Source organism: Oreochromis niloticus, linkage group LG9 (genome assembly GCF_001858045.2).
Source record: "Oreochromis niloticus isolate F11D_XX linkage group LG9, O_niloticus_UMD_NMBU, whole genome shotgun sequence".
In the NCBI taxonomy this organism is placed as follows: domain Eukaryota; kingdom Metazoa; phylum Chordata; class Actinopteri; order Cichliformes; family Cichlidae; genus Oreochromis; species Oreochromis niloticus.
The window spans coordinates 28,295,889-28,314,798 of record NC_031974.2 but is presented as its reverse complement, the minus strand read 5'-3'; the positions used below and the strand labels follow the sequence as shown (position 1 = coordinate 28,314,798).

The window sequence follows — 18,910 nt, the reverse complement described above, 5'->3', positions numbered from 1 at the left end:
CAGGACAGACTGGATTTACCTCTACAGCTGCACACACACACACACACAGACACACAAAGGAGCAAACACCCACACAACGAGATAAAGTCATTCAAACGGAGAGCTGTTCCACCAGTTTGAAGTTGGTTGTTCCAGTCGACTGCCAGCTGACTTTCTGACACTGCACTCTGTCATTTGGTAACTATCAACACAGTATTACTACAGCATGTTGGTCTTGTGACCAGAGAGTCACTGTTTACTTTTTAGGCTGAATGTCTACCACAGGTGTAGAGCAGGCTAACCTGTTAGAACTAGCTACTGACAGTTACATGAAAATATAAAAAAAAAATAATCAGCAAGGCAACTAAAAATGTTATGTCAGCAAATTTCATTTTTTCCCTAAATTCTCTATTCTGCTGTCAATGAGAAGGTACTTATGCTGTATGACCACCAGGGGGAGCAGGAATCACAGCATCAGAACAAACTGAGGCTCTTGAAAAGTCAAAAATGTATACAGGATGTACGATAGCTGCCACATTTGTTTCTTCTTTCTTTGCATTTTTCCAAATACCACAGAAGTAAAATAAGAGAAGAATTTTTTTTTAAATTAGAAATCAGTGTTTCAGGCAGCAGGTGTAAAACAGCTGCTCTCCCCACTGATCCCACCTGATGTGTAACCATGGCACCCACCACATAGTCATTGTCAGGTGTATAGAGGTGTATAGCTGCCTGAAACACACTATGTCTCATCCTCGCACAAATGTCCACACGAGATCAAAAAGCATGTGCGCATCAAAGAGAAAGAACCAACTATGTCACCTAGCTTTGCAGAATTGCTCAACATCACAGTATCTGCTGTGGGAAGCGATCTGTTTACCATAAAACAGGGGGACAAAACACAGTGTTGCTGAGAAAGATATAGTATCAGATTTCAGTGATAACGCTGGCTCCAGGGCATCAGACAGAGAAAGAAAACAGAGCAGATAGGAATTAAAGATTACATGTTCAATTGAAACCTGGATGATTCATTGCCTTTTTAATGTGTGGTGGCCTTGTTAGCTTTGGTGGAAGACATCTCTGAAAAGGTGTGAACACCGGATCAATCATCCACATGATGCCAACACAGGATAAACTGCAGTGACTAATAGTAGCTGACAAATGTTCTTGCAGTGAATGGGAATTTATTTTAAATGATTTCAAGTTACTAACCATCTGCAACTGCTTGCAATATGATTTCATTTAATAATTGAAATGACCTGAAAAGCAGTCATTTTTATGGCACACATTAAAACCACAGAGCTAGTGACTCAGGTGTAGCCAACACTGTTCCCATGGGAAGGAGGCAGTGGGGCTGTGGGTAATCGTTTACACTTGTCTAGTGGGTGGGGAGGGGTGGGTAGTGTGATGTCATAAAGCCTCATAGATTTTGCCCACACAATCTCCCAGTGCATCTGGTAAGAATTCACAGGGCTTCACTTGTTCCACGTGTTACAGGCTTATTCCAAAACATTAAATTTCCTCACACAATATCTGATAATGACAAAGCGAAAACTGTGCTTGAAATTCTAGCAAATATATTAAAACTGAAACACAGTAAAATAACAAGCACATAAGCATTCACAGCCTTTGCTCAATACTTTGTTGAAGCACATTTGATCATGATGCTACAAGCTTGGCACACCTGTTTTTGGGTAGTTTCTTCCATTCTCCTTTGCAGACCCTCCCAAGCTTCGGTGCTTAGCAGCCATTCTCAAATCTCTCCAGAGATGTTCAACAGGGTTCAACATTCAGAGTGGTCCCAAAGCCACTCCTTTGTTATCTTGGCTGTGTGCTTTGGGTCATTGTCCTGTTGTAAGATAAACCTTCAACCAATCTGTGGTCTAGAGCACTCTGGAGCAGGTTATCGTCAAGGCAGCATTGATCTTTCCCTTGACACTGACTAGTCTTCCAGATCCTGCCGCTGCATAACATCCCCACAGCATGACGCTGCCACCACTATGCTTCAGTGTAGAGATGGCATCAAGCAGGTTCCCTTTCTAGACATGAAGTTTGGCATTCAGGCAAAAAAAAAGTTCAATCTTTGTTTAATCAGGCCGGAGAATGTAGTTTCTCTACTCTGGCCTGGAGTCCTTCTGGTGGTCTACAGACAATTCCTTGGACTTCATGGCTTGGTTTTTGCTCTCACATGCACTCTTAACTATGAGACCTTATACAGTAGGTTCCATGGCTAACAGTGCCAAATCATGTCCAATCAACTGAATTTACCAAAGGTGGTCTCTGAACAAGTTGTAGAAACATCTGATAGATGATCAGTGCACACAGGATGCACCTGAGCTCAAATGTGAGTCTTATGGAAAAGGCTGTTAACACTTCTGTGCATGTTACATATTTTCTTTTTTTGGTTTTTAAATAACTTTGCAAGAATTCCATGCAAACTTTGTTAACTTTGTCATTATGGAGTATTGTGTGTAGTATTCTGAGGTGAAAAATAATGTAACCCATTTCGGAATAAGGCTGTAACAGGACAAAATGTGGAAGAAGTGAATAATTTGTGGATGCACTGAATATCAGTAAACACAGAAATACAGTGCCTCCTTGCACACAAAGTGGAGCCTTGAATGTAAAACAGTCTGCAAATATAAAATCTGCAGAGTACTTCCAACAGGCTGAAATGATTAAACAGAGAACGTGGTGGTGCAGCAGTTTGCTGCACTGCAAGGTTTTAGCAACGATGACAGCAAAAGCAGGCAGGTGTAATCATAAGCACATGTCAGTGAAACCTTTGTAGTATGGCCAAGGCTTTATGCACAAACATTTTAGAGTTCAGATAATATTTTTTTTCTGCCTACAAGGCTGAATGAAAATAAGAGATAGAATAACAGGACAGTGTGGCAAATAAACAAATACAATCTGCAATAAGCTATGCAAATACATTCTTTCTCGCAATCTAACACCGACTTCGACTCACCCTATCTTTGTCATCCACCACATCGCATAGCATATCATCCTGGTCCAAAATGCCGCCATCGCCATGTTCCAACCTGTTCACCTGAACCCAGTAGCTGGGGTCCTAGGAGAGGAGAAAAAAAAAGAGTTAAAGTATTATCTGTGTAATGAGATCAGCTCGATTTGTACCATATAGAATCAGGATTTGTAGCATTATGAACGTAAAGCCATATATATTATAATAGGATTCCCAAACCGAATGAATTAGGAGCTTGTGACTGTAGCAATCAGCTGATCTGATCACCATGTGGTTCATATCATGATCCAGTCAGCTGGCACACAGGAGCTCTGACATAGTTATGGATTGACATCATGATAGCGGTTATGAAATATTATAATCCCCTGCTGGATGGCCTGCAAACTAAGCATATGCCTCACAATATTTCCATGTCGATGTAGAAAAGGGAATGCATGTGATTGGAAAAAAAAACATTACCCCTGTTTGCATATTTTTAAATATTTTGCAGGATATCAGTATGCAAGCAAAGAACCCGATAAAACAGCACGGTTTATATCTATAATCCTGCTTGCTTTTTTAGGTTTTTTTGTTGTTTTTCCTTTTCTTCCCTTTGTCCTGTCCGAGAGTATACGAGTCAGAATTGTTGTCTGAAAGCCCCAAAAGTGGAGCATTACCCCATTCACTGTAACTGTCCACTTGACAGTCAGACAGCATTCATTAGCATTTTTTATTTTGGGGTATTACAACCTAACGGACAACACCGAAGGAAGGAAGGAAGGAAGGAAGGAAGGAAGGAAGGAAGGAAGGAAGGAAGGAAAGAAAGAATGAATAATACAAGATATTTTTAGAGCCAGCAGCACAAGATAGTGTGTCTGTGGGTACCTGTGGGTACCAAAGGCACTTGTACGTGTGAGCATTCCTAAGGTTTCTCCAGTACTGTCTAACAGTGGGTGTGTGGAGCAATAATAAACTCAGATTACTCCTGACTAGTATTATTATTATTACGCCTTTTTCAAATGCAGACCACTTCTCTTGCACTATTCACTCCATCAGAAGAATTATAGAAGCAGTTAAGTCGAGAACAGGGACTAAATTTCAAGCTGGGTGAAAAATTGTATATTTATAATGTTTCTATTTTAAGTTTTTTTCAGTCCAAAGTAAAACTAATACCTAAAAGAGAAGGAACACATGTTCTTTCAGCTTTCTTTTCAACTAGTAAAAAACTGCTGTTTTATTATGCTCCAGAATTTAATGGAATACAACATCTGTGCACACAGCACTGATATAAATACAGAAGATTTCGTGTTCGGCAGCTCCACAATCCTCTAAAACTACAATCATCAAAACACAAAATAATGGAAAATCTTTTGGAAGAATGGCGAAACGTGCATTTCCTCTGAGAGACTTCCAGATGCGTGCAGACTCAACGCCAGGGTGCACTGAAGCCGTTTTGGTGCCACGTGTTGGGCAGGCACCTTAGATTTCTGTTAGTTTTAGCTTTAACTGCCACGCTTTAGCTAGCTAGGCAGATGTCTAAAGAAGAACTCAGTTACTGCACTACTTGATTTTGACCTTGATTCAGCAGTTTTAACAATTATTATGCATTCCTATGGTTTTTGGCAATTTAAGGCTTGGCAAATGTAGTTACCTCATTTTGTCTGTACAGGACTGTGTAGCCTGACATGGAAACAAGCTATGTAAAACAGCTTCACATGACATGACTGTGGGTTTGTGTACAAACAACCTCATGGAAGATTTCATGTTTATCTGTACTGGTTCAGCTTACTTTGAAATCAAAAGCTTTATTTGTCTTCTTCGATCCATGTCACCCTCCCACGTTTCGGCTTTGCCCAGTTCATAGCCTACAAGCACTGGAGCATGATAGCCCAGCCAGACAGGAGGGTAAGGAGAAACCACTGAGCTCAGTGATCGTCCTTCCTCCTTCGCTACGTTATGAAAGAATATTCTAACTCTTTTGTCTGGATTTTGTTCTCACCATTTCCTTCTCTCCGCTTCCCCACTTATGCATTCCCACCAAACTGAGCTGTCTTAAGGACTGTGGTTAAATGCCTTCATGCACATCCTTGTTGTACTGAGCTCCAGTGCGGTACACCAGGGAAAATGGTCCAAATCGTGAGGGGAATGACTGTGTGGTATTTTTCCTTCCTTTTGAGGTTATTAAGAGGGAAAAGATGGCGAGTTCATCGAGTTGCTTACAAATGACAAGACAAAAATACATGAAGGCCTCAGGAGATAGTTGCTATTTTATTAATGGCCAACACAATAAAATCAGTTAGCCATTACAGAAAGCAAATACAAATGTATATATGGACTGTGTTTAAAATTAACCCATATGTAATAGTATAATAACAATAAAAGCAATTACAAAACACAAACTGACTGCCAGCATTACAGAGCAATAAAGAAAAAATGTTGAAATGTTGTCATGCTGCTTGTACTGTTCCAGACTTGTTGCTCAGATGAGATTATGGGGAACAAACATAATTCTGAGAGAAGCTCAGCCGCACAACTTAATTCCAGAAATACTCTGAAGTGATGAGGAAAAAACTGAGTCAGACAAACACTGTTTAGATTTTACTTACAGTTACACTCCAGCCTTGCATCACTGTTCTTTGGTTCATCAGAGCCACATCTCTTAAATCTGTGTTTTACAAAGGGTTTGGTGTAAATACTTCGATCTCAGCTAAACTCCAGCTATGGGATGGCCTCACCGCTTACCTACATGTAAGCAGTGAGAGCTCTTAAGAAGACACGGCTGGTCATGTTAACCGTTCGGCTCACAAAAAACACAACCCACATCTAAATGGTGAAATCCCCTGTTTAACCTACTTCTTAGTATTACTTCTCTTCTTTCGTTCTGCAGCCCTGCTCCACAGCTGAGAATATACAGCATCGCATTAGCAACTTGAGCATGGTACTGACGTATTTGGATTTAAACACCCTGTTATTTTTCCTTTAATGATGTCTGACAGTGTCAACGATCTGTCATGCCATTGAGCTTTTCGTGAGCCTTCCCTTAAACACCATCACTTATACTTAAGATTTTCTGTGTTCTCTTTTTACCTCTAATGGAAAAACAAACAGTTACTTAAAGTGTAAAGACTGGTATGCAGTAAACTGGTATGCCATCATGGACCTTCTGTAAGTGAACCACTAGCAATCCACTATGTACTTGAGCAAAGCCGTTTTATTATGAATATCCCATTTAAAAATATAAGGGCTCGATCAGATTTTGAACTAGAGACCAGTACATTTGGACTGAGGACAATCAGAACGACCAGGACCTTCCAACAAAGAAAGCATTGTGAGCAAAGCAACAACAGTAACAACAGCTAAGGAGGATATCCACAGAGTTGATAAACTGATAGCACGCTCAGCAGTCAGCGTCAGCTCATTTTGTTACCATGCTCTCTGCAGCTAAATCAGCATGTCATCTCAAACTCACACTAGCGTTATGTGATAAAATGGTTATTCCGTTTCATTATATATTTTTCAGTTCACACTTTTGTATACTTAGACAAAGGTGAAAGTTAGAGGACCTAATTCAAGAGAGTGGAAAGACCATTTGCCAAATAGGTTCGGGAACTCCTTCCGTCCAGAAGCAGACAGAATCTTTGTATCTCGAATTATGCAAATCAACATTGTTCACATGTTCATTTGACTTTAGAGAAATTTAATGGGTCAAAAGAACAAAATCCATACCTGCAAAAGTACAACCACAATTATGAAAACGTTGGGAAGCAGTGTCAAATGAAACCGGATCAACGTTTTCCTACTAATGAGGTTCACTGGCAACAGGTCAGTAAGGTGACATGATATAAAAAAGGAGGCAGAGATTCTCAGAAATAAAAATAAAAGTGTCAACAAATTGTCAAACATTTATCATATAATGTTCATTAATGTAAAATTGTGAAAACTTTGAATATCTCATCAGATACAGTATATAACATCAACATCTGAAAATATGGAGAAATCTCTGCATGCAAAAGATTGGGCCAAAAAAAAAAAAAGCCCCATATTGGTACGATTGTGTTGTGGAAATCACTGCATGGGCCCAGGAACACTTCCAGAAATAACCACCTGTGAAACAGTTCACTGTGCCATCCATAAACGCAGGTTAAAACTATCATGCAAAGAAGAAGCCATAGTGGGGAACGATGCAGAAACACAGCTGTCCTCTCTGGGCCAAAGCTTGTTTAAAATCTATGGAGGCAAAGTGGAAAACTGTTCTGTGGTCAGACAATTGGAAATCTGGACAACACGGATGCCGTGTCCTCCAGACTAAAGAGGAGAGGGACCATTAAGGCTTGTCATGAGCGCTTATCTGCCTATGGAATTGGAAGCTTGCTTATCTTCAAAGGCACCATCAATCCTAAAAGGTATAAGCAGTTTTAGGAGAACATATGCTCCTGCTCAGATGTCTTTATCTGAGAAGGCCTGCATATTTCTGCAAGACAATCCAAATCCCTTTATTGCATCTAGTACAACAGCATGCCTTCATAGTAGATGAGTCCCAGCACTAGAGTGGCCTATCTGAAGCCCAGACCTTCAACCAATTGAAAATATTTGGCACGTCATAAAATAAAGAATACAACAGAGAAAGACTCGGGCCTTTTAAGCTGCTAAATTCCCTATACGATCAGAATGAGACAACTTTTCTCTCCCAAAAGTCCGGCAACTGGTCTACCCGGTTCCCAAACATTTACGGACTGTTGTTAAAGGCAGTATGCTTTCTATCACTTTCAGTCACAAGGTGATTGCACAGTTCATCTGGTGAGAAACAAACTCTTTCCAAGCAATGATGGTCTGGGTTTGACTGTAATCACTCTCAGAAAGATTGGCAAAGGTTTGCCACCCAATTCAGAAACACAGACAGGCTGCCAAGAATACCAACATGTTGCAATCAACCCAAGTCAGTCTGCACCAATTAGCAAAGTTCTTCTGCAACAAATCTCTTTTCAATAGGAGATCTGACTCAACTGGTTGTATTCGAGTTATGTTTGCATATAAGTACAAGGCTGGTGAGCACCTACGTCATATTGCAGTTAAATCGCCATCCTGCAGTTTTTTTGTGGATGACTTTCTGAGTTCCTGTTTTACATCCATGAGGTTCTGGGCAGATTCTGAATCTAAGTAGTGAGTGTGAATCTCGGTTTAATCTGTGTATGTAGACGGTAAAAGATTTGCAACAGCATGTTTGTTAATTCCACCAATTTATCACAGTTAATCACCATATTATCTTTAACAGATCGGATGTAATTACCAACTTGACCTCATTCAATCACAAACTGATAGCAGACTTGATTTCAAGTTCATTGCCCAGTCTCAATAATTTCACTTTTGCCACTGTGTCCAACCCCTGTTCTCCTTGTGAAATCTGAGGCATGTATGTCAACAAAAAGCACAGTGAAAAATGCAAACAGGTAGGATTATGGAAAACCTGTAGAAACCAGTGTATCATGTGTTGAATGGTTGCAAGTTACATCACTGTCTTGGGAAGTGTGACATCTTTTTTCCAGTTGCACAGTCTCGGGTTGAAGACAAAAGGCTTCAAGGGTACACGTAAGTCATGAACAAACGAACCTGAAGCCCTTCACTGTGCTTCATCATTTTATAATAGAACTAGGATTATGATGCACATACTTTGATAGTCTGTGGGATCACCAGGTCACACTGAAACCACAAGATGCCAGATGAGACTCATAAATATGAAACCTGACAGGTATTTCAACATATTGCAAACACTTGGGAACTTTAACACCAGGCATTGCTGGCATTATTGTATTACAGTAATACTATCGCCTAATGTTTAAATGTTTCCTCAGTAAGTTTCTAAATTACTGTCACTAGAGTCAAGAACCCGTGAAAAGGAAGTTACACTACAGAATGAGAACCATGAACTGTCTTTAGGTAGCATTGCCAAAACCAACATTTGGGGAAAGCACAGGGTATTCGGTTTCACTTTAATGATACAATGTAGCAATAACGAAAAATAGGCCCGACTTGCTAATCAACTTTCATAAGAACAACAGGAATTAAACATGATCCCTGTTTTCCCGAGGAGGAGACTGATAGGTTTAAAAGACTTTTTTTATACTAAAAAAACCCAACAACTTACAAATACTAAGAAAATTTATTTTGATCGATTTCTTGTAACAAGGCTTCTTGGCAGTAAAACTCATTATTGACCAAGATTTATAGGCCTATTATACTTTATAATTTATAGTTTATAATTTTGGCTTATTTTGGAATTCTCATCTTTCAAAAACCACCTGAATTTTCTCTCTTGCCAAAATGCTTATATCCAGGCAGAGCTGGGGTTTTTTTCCTGTTTTGAATGCCTTAAGCTACCATGATACACCAAATATTTCCATAAAGCTAATCTTCTCTTCTTTCCAAAACTGTTTGAAGTTAGCCTCTAGCCAAAATGGAAGTTTGATCACTCCTGATGCTGGTCACCAGCTTGGTCATACACTGCTGTGGGATGGCACCCCATTCTGTAACCAGCATTTGCCCGAGTAAGCCAGTGTGGTTGTGTTGGTCACTCTGGCACGAACGACACGCTCAAGCTGATCCCACAAGTGCTCACTGAGGTTGAGGTCAAGACAGGCAACTTCATCTTCTCCACTCCCAAACTCTGGAAGTAGTATCGATGAACCTTGCTCTATGGGTGCAAGCCGTGTCATCTTGGAGGATATCGTTCAGTTCCAGACTGCGGGAATATGGGATTACCACTGATTGCGGAATCTCATCAGGATAACTTTCTGCATTGAAATCGCCTCCAGTGATGACAAGCCTTGCTTTTTCCCATGAAGGAAATACCACCACACACCACCACACTGCCTCCATCAAAAGCTGTTACCCTATTAGTGCAGCAATCAGCAAAGCGTTCTCTGTGCATTCTCAAAACTTTGACCCTACAATCCAAATGTCATAGGCAGAATTGAGAATCAGTGACAATCAGGGCCCAATCTGGCACCTGAGCACCTGAGCACCTGGGGTAACAGAAGCTCAAAACAAATCAGAAGCAGAAAAAGCAGTTTGGCAACCCACACACTCAACTTTGCTGCTCCACTAATGTAGCCAAATTTAAGGGAAAATAAACAGACTTTCAAATTGTCACAACAAAGAAATAATCAACCAAACACAAATTTGCTTAATTTTTGCGCTTAAATCAGATGTCAACACATGAATATTGCATTGAGCGCCTGTCCCAGGGCCCTGATTAACCACTTTTGATCTTTATTCACCCACACATTGAATGAGTGACATGCCGCCACCCTACACCGATCAGATATCTCCTTCTGAGATTCAGCCTAAAAAGGTGAGAGACAGAAAACACAGAGGCTGTTTGTTGTCTGTGTCACAAGCACACACACACCCACACACTTGTGACATAAGTCCAGACAATAGCTTTCTTCACCCCTCTGTGTCTTTGTGCTGAAGTGAATTGCCTGTTCCTGTCAAAGACCACACAAAGACTGGTGCCCTGGAGGAAGCTCGTGGTGAGGGAGGGTGGGAAAGAAGGAGCATGTGCCTGTGTGTGTTTTATGAGTGCTACATTAGCTCCTGAAAGAGTTCCTATTCCCACCGGGGAATGTCACCCTCTAGATGGGCTTCTCAAATATCCTGGCCAACAGTAGGACCTTGTAGCGCAACAATAGCACATCTGACTCCAGCCCAGAAGGTTGAGTGCTCAAATCACATTGTGGTAAGAGGTTTTTGAAGTCAGCCACCATCAGTTCACGTTAGCCACACAAAATAAGCTTAGAAAGTAGGATAGCTCTGTATGCCAAAAATGCAAACAACACTTTAATTACTTTCCATTGGGGAATGTGGAGTATTTGGGGAAGATCCCTCACAGGCGGCAGAAGTATGATGTTGCAGTTTCACAAACCACAAACAGCCAGAGTTTACGGGACAAATGAAATGTGACCGTGTGTCTTATCTGCTAAAGATGGCATCTGCTGTGTAAACTGAGAAAGTGAGTGAGATATGATGAAAGTATGCAAGCAGCTGCCAAAAAGAGGAGTCACAGAAAAGAACAACACTGCGTTCATTATCTTATCACAGTTCTGCAGGTGCCATTCAAACACAATTCGCTCTGCAGCAACATTGTTCACTCTGGTCTTTGTCTTTATATTAAGTCCATGATTCAATTACAGTTGTAGTGAATGCTTTGACGAAGCTGTGCAGAAGGGCTGGCCATAAGATCAGATGTTGTCCTTCCAGGTAAGAATAGAGATCTGCTCTATGAATCATGATTCTCCAAACAGATATACAGTAGGGGAAACTTTACAAATGCTGAATTTGTAAAGTTTGCTCATTTGAAAAGAAATGAACACCAGGTTTGTGCACATCTCAGGAGGGATTCTGGCTGACTCTTCTCTAAATCCTTTAGGTTAGCTTCAGCTTCCTTCACAGATTTTCTATCAGATTGAGGTCTGGAGACTGACAAGGCTACTCAGTGACCTTAATGTGCTTCTTTTTCAGCCAATCCTTTGTTGCCTTGGCAGTATCCATCCAAGACCCATTCAGTGTTTTGGCTTATGGAAGGAGAGAATGAGGTTCTCATTCAAGGTTTTACAGTATACAGCCCCATCCATTGGTCCCTCAGTGCAGTGAAGTCGTTCTTTACCCTTAGCAGGAAAAACTGTGCGCTTTTTATAAGTAAGCAAACTTATAAATTCTGCAGGGAATCAAATAATTATTTCCCCCTGTAGATGAATGTGTGTAATCACATGATTAGTTAGCCACATAAACACAAAGGTTTACATTGTGATGCTTCTTTCTGAGCCTCGTGCACACACTTTTTAAATTTTTATTTTTAAATAAGTCACCATATATGTTACAATACAGAAAGTTCTCCCTCGTGTTCTTTACATTTACAGTTACATTTACATTTTTTTAACTACTTGTTTTACAATGTACCGTATGTACAAATTCTCTTTAGTAGCTCACTGCTTGTCCATCACGCTGTCTTCTGATAATAAAATGTCGACGTGTATCCAAGTTTGATGCTGAGTTGTGTTATAGCCAGTCATGTCTGTTTGTGGAGTAGGAAACTTTCATTTAAATATAGCGCCTGCATGACTCCTTCAACAAAACAGATCACATGCCAAATTGTGATTGCTCACAAATTGAGCAGAGATAAAACATTTGACTAATAAGACTTCAGCTAATGAAGTGTGCTTGTGCAAATCTGTTTGTCTGCCTTGCTGACCCATTAATTTGTGCTTGGCATAGGACTAGTCCAAAAGAAAGAGCATATAGATTTAAAAAATCCCCAAATCTTACTAAACCTTTGGAATTTGTGTGTAATATGTTCTATGGTTGCTTTTGACCTTGCAGTAATCTAAAGAAGAGAATAATCATCATAACATATGCAGGCCAAATATGACCCTGAGGCAGATGAACACTTCAGTGAAAAGAAAACTGTAAGCATGAAGCAAAATTGCAGTCTTTATATGAGTAAATGAAGGAAGGCAGGTCGAGTTTCCATTTGGTTGGTTTATCTGGGAAGGTTACCCTAAGCACTCAGTGGGGTAAATTTTTAGATAAACACATCTTTAGCTGTATTCAGGCTTATTTTAGCCACAACTGCCCCTTGGCTATTACATCATAGGAAGTGCAGACAGTGGTTACACATTTCAGACACACATTAACCCGACTCTGTCACGCTGCAAGTCATTTATGAACAATGGAGTTAACAGCAATTTTTTTGTTTTGTTTTTTAAAGGGATGAGCGTGGTGTAAAAACATATTTCTCACCAAAATTTCAGGAATTCATTAAAAGATGATGACACATTCCCCACCCTTTCACTCTCTGACCGAAGGGCTTATAGCCTACGAGCATTAGGCAGTGACCTCTGACCTCTGGGGTACAGACCTCCCTTTGAATCACTAAATGAGCCTGATGGTTCAACCTCTCAACCTCCAACTCTTACAGTTTGGGCTCTGTAGCACAATAACTGTTGTGATTTATAGTTAGCATGCTTTCCCCAGTGACTAACAAACATTACTGTCACACTATCTGCTTCTCTTGCACACATACACACAGACACACACACACACCCATCACCTTAGCTGCTTATCTTTCCCTGAACTTTAACTGTTTCTGTCACGATAAAGTAAAGCAAATGCAGAATAAAAGATACAGAACAGTAATGGGATACTGTCATGACTTAGTCGCATGTAGTGCATGCATGTGTATTTGGGAGGAAAAAAAGGTGTTTCCATAGGTGCTTAGTATCTTTGTTTCTGTGCGTTTCCCTTTATTCTATAGCCTGGAATGCCTTTTTATCATTAACATGTCCTTGTCTGTAACGAAGGCTGAGGAGTGGGTGTGTCGATGCTGAAACACGCCTCAAAGGAAGCAGCTGTTGAAGAACGTGCTCAAATGAAAAGCTAACACAATCCTTACATAAGGTTCATCAACACCACACATACTAAGATTGCTAATACAGTGAATAAACGTGGATTCCTGTCACTTCTATTAGGCTGTGTAATCATCCTCATATGCAAACTAACAGATATTTTTGGCAGCTCTGCAGTCCATGTTGTCCAGTCAGAATTTCCCTGTGGAGCTGACACTGTTAAATCACACAGGGCTAAGTACTGGGTGTTTAGGAAAGCATTCTTCAACTCGAATCGACTCGCTGGTTAATTTGGCTGGCTGTCATTATACTTGGGGGGGTGAGACAAATCCTTTCCTGTGGGGGTTGATTTTCCAGTTTAGTTGACCAGGTTTGTTTTGGTTTACTAAAATAGACTGAACAGGGCATAACAATTGCCTCCAAGAGGAAAATCGCAGCGCTAAAACTGTTGCTACCTACAGCCTGTCTGTGCGGAAGCAGACTCCAGTTGGATAAATAACTAGTGCTCTCATGGAAGTCTTACACTGTTATTCCTCTGAGACAAAGTCACCTACAAGGTCTGTGCATTATTGATGTCCGCTTCCAGAGTACGACGCAGGGAGAAATATGATAACCCAATGTCCACGTGCAAGGAGACCTGAACAGTCTGGAGTCCTGCTGCAAAGTATTATTCAAACCACCGTATCCAGCATGACTCAGAGAACTCAAAATGAACAAAATGACTTTAAGTGCTTTCATTGTATAATTAAGGTTTAAGGGATATTCACATATAAATTTTAGGGAGTTCCAGACATGATAATTCCAAAACGTTCATAAAAGTTTGTTTTATGTAACATTGTTTCCTAAAGTATTTATTGCACTCCACCCAGATGCAGTAAGAAAGAGAGGGCTGGCTACCCACAGAGACACAAACAAACAGGAGGGGTGAACTTTTGTTTGAATGCCTGTTTAAGTAACACTTAAAGTTGTGCGTTGGTTAAAGTCAAACATCAGAAGAAAAGAAAAAAAAAAAAGAAGCTGATGCTCAGTAGTTACACATGTCTGACAATTTTCTAAACAACTTTACACTAAAAAAACAAAAAGACCACATTAAGCTTAAATGAAACTACATAGCAGGTTACACACGGACTAGAAGTGCATTTAGAAGTGTAACACCTAGTTGCTCAAGCAAGTTTCACTTAAACTAAACAAATTTCATTTTAAAATATTCTCTTCAGCATGAGTTCTTTGACCGGATCTGCTAAAAAGCATGAACAGCATGATTGATGTCTTTGACTAAACAGTTTTCCCCCTCTGCACTGAAAGATTGTCAGCACTAATGTTAAGAGGTTAGCAAGGGATTGAGCTGATTACAGACTGTCCAGTATTGAGGCAAACTCTGCAGCCTAGTGACACAGAAAGCCTCCGTGTATACGCGTGCACATGCACTACTACCGCCAGTCTCATATTGTAGTTGTGGAGAAGAAAGGAACCAGAAAAAAATATCCTACTGCACCTTTAAGTCAAAAGCCTGGCCATTATTTAGTCAAATGACACCTGCTCTTTCTGATTAGTCTGTTTGGATAAACCTCTGCAGTCTCCCTCACTGTGTGATTTGCTTGAGTAGGGGGTTTGTGATCCCTAAGCCTTGTTTCTCCAGGACTACAACTGCATCCCATCACCCCTTTTAAGTGCAACGTGGAAAGCTGAGCATCTGGTCTGCATAAAAAAGCAGGTCGGGTGTGTGTGTGTGTGTGTGTGTTTGTGTGTGTGTCTGTGCAGATCAGACATGCTGCCTCATGGCTCAGCATGAGCTGAAACCGCTGCTGTGAAGGCTTCACCAACAAATAAAAAAAAGGCATAATGTGAGGATCCTATTTTGCGGTTTAATAATTGTACCCAATTATCATCAATAATAAAAGTCCATTTTCAGACGGGCTGTGGCAGTGTTTGAGAAGCAGGACGGTGGTTTAATGACAGAACATCTCGATTTGAGGGCCTTTTTTAAACCAGTCCTATGGCTATAAAAAGTAGCTTAGGAAGGTTAGGGCTTCATTAGTGAACAGGAAGCAATTTGAATGTAATATCTGATAAATAAGAAAAGTTCCGCTGTCATAAACACCAACCTTTTTTTCGGTGAGAAAGACAATACATGAGTGTGTGCTTAAAAGCTAACATCTTGGCTCACATCAGCACGTCACATTTTTACTGGCATGTTTATTAGCGGTCTGTCTGCAGTGCCAGGCAGGTAGCTTGATAGGGCAGCTAGCAAGTTTCAGCCCATCTGAGACAGGGCTTATTAGCACCGCACATGGACATACCTACCATACACACGTGTGACTTGGCAGAAAACTTCCATGATTTGGCAAGAGACAAAATCTGTCTAACATCTATCATAACACTAACATGAACATTTTATCTTTTGACTTTTGACTTTTAAAACATTCTATTGCATATAAACTGTTACACGGAATATGGTTAAATAATGCCTGCAGGTTTTAAACCTAAAGTAGGGATTTAGCATTACCACCCGCTCTTTTAAAGTAAATGGTAATGCTACTACCCAGCAACCACTACCCAGTGGATGAACTGTCAAGCTTTGTGGTCAGGGCAAACCCACAATTACCCCATGTGATCCCCAAGCGCATGTACACACAGGGCCCACAGCAGGTTTATTCTTTGGGCCCCTATATGTGTTTTCACAGTGAGCTATTCCAACGCATATCGGACCCATAGCATTTTGTGGGTAATTCACTGTGGGCTGCCCATAGAAAACCGCTGTGGGGCTCATTTAGGCTAGCCAATGAAGAGCCCATAACAGATTTGGCCTTTTGGGTCCCATTGAGCCGCGCTCCCCAACCCCCGGGCCACAGACCGGTACCGGTCCGTGAGTCGTTTGGTACCGGGCCGTGACAGTTGAGGCTCGGGTGTGAAATTTATGGCTTTCAGGGTTTTTATCGGTTTTTAGTGTTATTTTTAATCGTTTTTATCATTAACTCAGTTTCCATGGGTCCCGTGTGTTATGAATAAATCTTTTTTTGGTACCGGTACTGGTTTTATTTTGTTGTACTTATCCGCAACACCTTAAAGGCCGGACCATGAAAATAATGTCGGACAGAAACCGGTCCGTGGTGCAAAAAAGGTTGGGGACAGCTGCCATTGAGAGTTTTCTGCTTGTAAGAATGTGTGAATGAAGCATGATATATAAAATGCTTTGAGTAGAAAAGAACTATATAAGAACAAGTCCATTTACCACATTATTAATAATAAGCACACAACATACAGGGAAATGTGACTATTATAAAGAAAATGAAACCACATAATATTGCACCGAATCAAAACATCAAGTTAAACTACATCTTATCTATATACTGCAAAACAACGATATTCTGGTACATATTTCATACCAGCTGGCGCGGGTAATGCACTATGGGTCACATGTGGACCCTGTAATATGGGCGCTGGGTGGGCACTTCACTGTAGGCCCTGGTACCAACATGAAATATGGTGCACTTCCAGGTCCCAGTAGGGGACCAGAGCCCTGGGGGAGATGTGTCATGCAGGCCATCTGTTCAGTCTTGGATTGAGAGCAGTTACAGTCACATTTGGTGCAGATGTGAAATACTAATTATTGATTACGCATCTTCAGAGTTTCATTTTCTTTACATACTCTACGAGGTTCAGACATCAACAGAAAAAGATGCTTCATACATGAAAGTTACTTGAAATAAAGCAATTCCATTTTCAACTAGCAAAGCAAAGACTAAAGCTGGCAAGTTTCTACTAAAACAATGTCTAACACCAAAAAACTCCCTCTGAAGGTACACGAGTCAGTGCATTCCCTGCAAATCGAGGTCTGCTGTTTCAGTACAATTCGTTGAACACTCTTCGTCTACTTATAGAAGCAGCAGTCAGCATAATTTTGGCACACTTTTGTTTATTATGTTCTAAGACCAGAGGTTTTGCTCACCAGATGGGACGTCTATATGGGCCAAGAGAAACACAGAGCACAGGGTGAATCACCGAGAACAGACAACCCGCAGCGGCGATGTCACGGCACACACAGCTCTTTCACAGCCGGCAGATGTGGAGCACAGAGAGTAGTGTTTTCAAAGATTTGTGTCTATGTGGCTAAAGAAGGAGGTGCCTTGTATCTAAATGTAGAACAAACATCATGATATGCCACTTATTGCGTAGTGTTTAAGAGTTCAGAACTCATAGTGTAACACTGCGGCTCACAACTACCTACAGCAGTTATGGAAACAAGAGTTTAACAGGCTGCAGGCATCCCATACTGGGGAATAGTCGTTGTATCCATGTATCAAGTTTCTGAATGCAAAATATGACCGTAATCTGCATTTTTATATGATTTTCAGAGAAGAAAATATGACTATCAACCAGTCTGGCACACACACTTCACATTTCACCCCCCCCCCAAAAAAAAGGATCGGTTTATTGAGTATGTCCAAATCTCAGTTGGTTCAAGAACAACATATGTAGAGCACACATTAAAATCCCTGGCATGTGAAGGCCAGCAGGAGGGAAAGGCAGCTCTTTGGTCTTACATATTGAAACAGTGCACCACACAAGCCACATCTGTACTGCAATTGCTGGGCACAAAATTAGCTTAATTAGGTAAAGACCCTACAATAATAGACACAAAACCCCAACAACCCCCTATGAGCAAGCAGTTAGTGACAGTGGAAAGGAAAAACTCCTTTTTAATAGGGGGGGGGGGGGGCAGCTTGGGACCGGAGAGAGAAACAGGACAAAAGATACAGTGTGGAAGAGAGCCAGAGGTCAGTTAAGAAGCACTCGGTGCATCATGGGAAGCCTCCAGCAATATAGGCCTGTTGCAGTGTAACTAAGGGAGGGTTCAGGGTCACCTGATCCAGCCCTAACTATATGTTTTATCAAAAAGTAAAGTTTTAACCCTAATCTTAAAAGTAGAGAGGGTGTCTGTCTCTCAAATCCAAACTGGGAGCCGGTTCCACAGTAGAGGGGCCTAAAAGCTGAAGGCTCTGCCTCCCATTCTACTTTTAAAAATACCCTAGGAACCACAAGCAACCTGAGAAGGATGCGCTCTGGTTGGGGTGATATGGTACTATGAGGTGTTTAATAAAAGATGAATCTTGATTATTCAAGAACTTGTATGTGCGGAGGAGGATTTTAAATTCACAGGGAGCCAATGAAGAGAAGTCAGTATGGGAGAAATATGCTCTCTGCTTGTAGTTCCTCTCAGTATCCTAACTGGAGCATTTCAGATCAAACGAAGGCTTTTGAGGGAGTTTTTAGAACAAACTGATAATAATGACTTGCAACAGTCCAACCTAGAAATGGTAAATGGTAAATGGCCTGTATTTGTATAGAAGTAAGAAGTAAATTTCCTCAAGCATTATTTTCTGCTTTATGTTCATAAAAATTAAAATAAACAAATATTTGAATATTTCTGAGGTCGGCCAATATCATCTCAGAAAATAAAAGCTCACCAACAGACAGCTCTGGCTCTAAGATATTTTGGGACATGTTTTTCCCCTAAACTAAAAAGACTATTTATTCAGCGTCTTCTATCAGTGCAATTGAAAATATA

General features: G+C 40.7%; 1 protein-coding gene across 3 annotated transcripts in view; it reads right to left on the bottom strand.

Annotated features, from left to right (window-relative positions):
• Window positions 1-18,910, bottom strand: part of LOC100702913 (partitioning defective 3 homolog) — a 346,275-nt gene that overhangs the window by 305,710 nt on the left and 21,655 nt on the right. For all 3 annotated transcript variants that reach the window (XM_025910173.1, XM_025910174.1, XM_005471661.4), the window contains exon 2: window positions 2,948-3,049. In XM_025910173.1, the coding sequence (XP_025765958.1) occupies window positions 2,948-3,049 (102 nt within the window). The remainder of the gene's footprint in view (window positions 1-2,947; window positions 3,050-18,910) is intronic.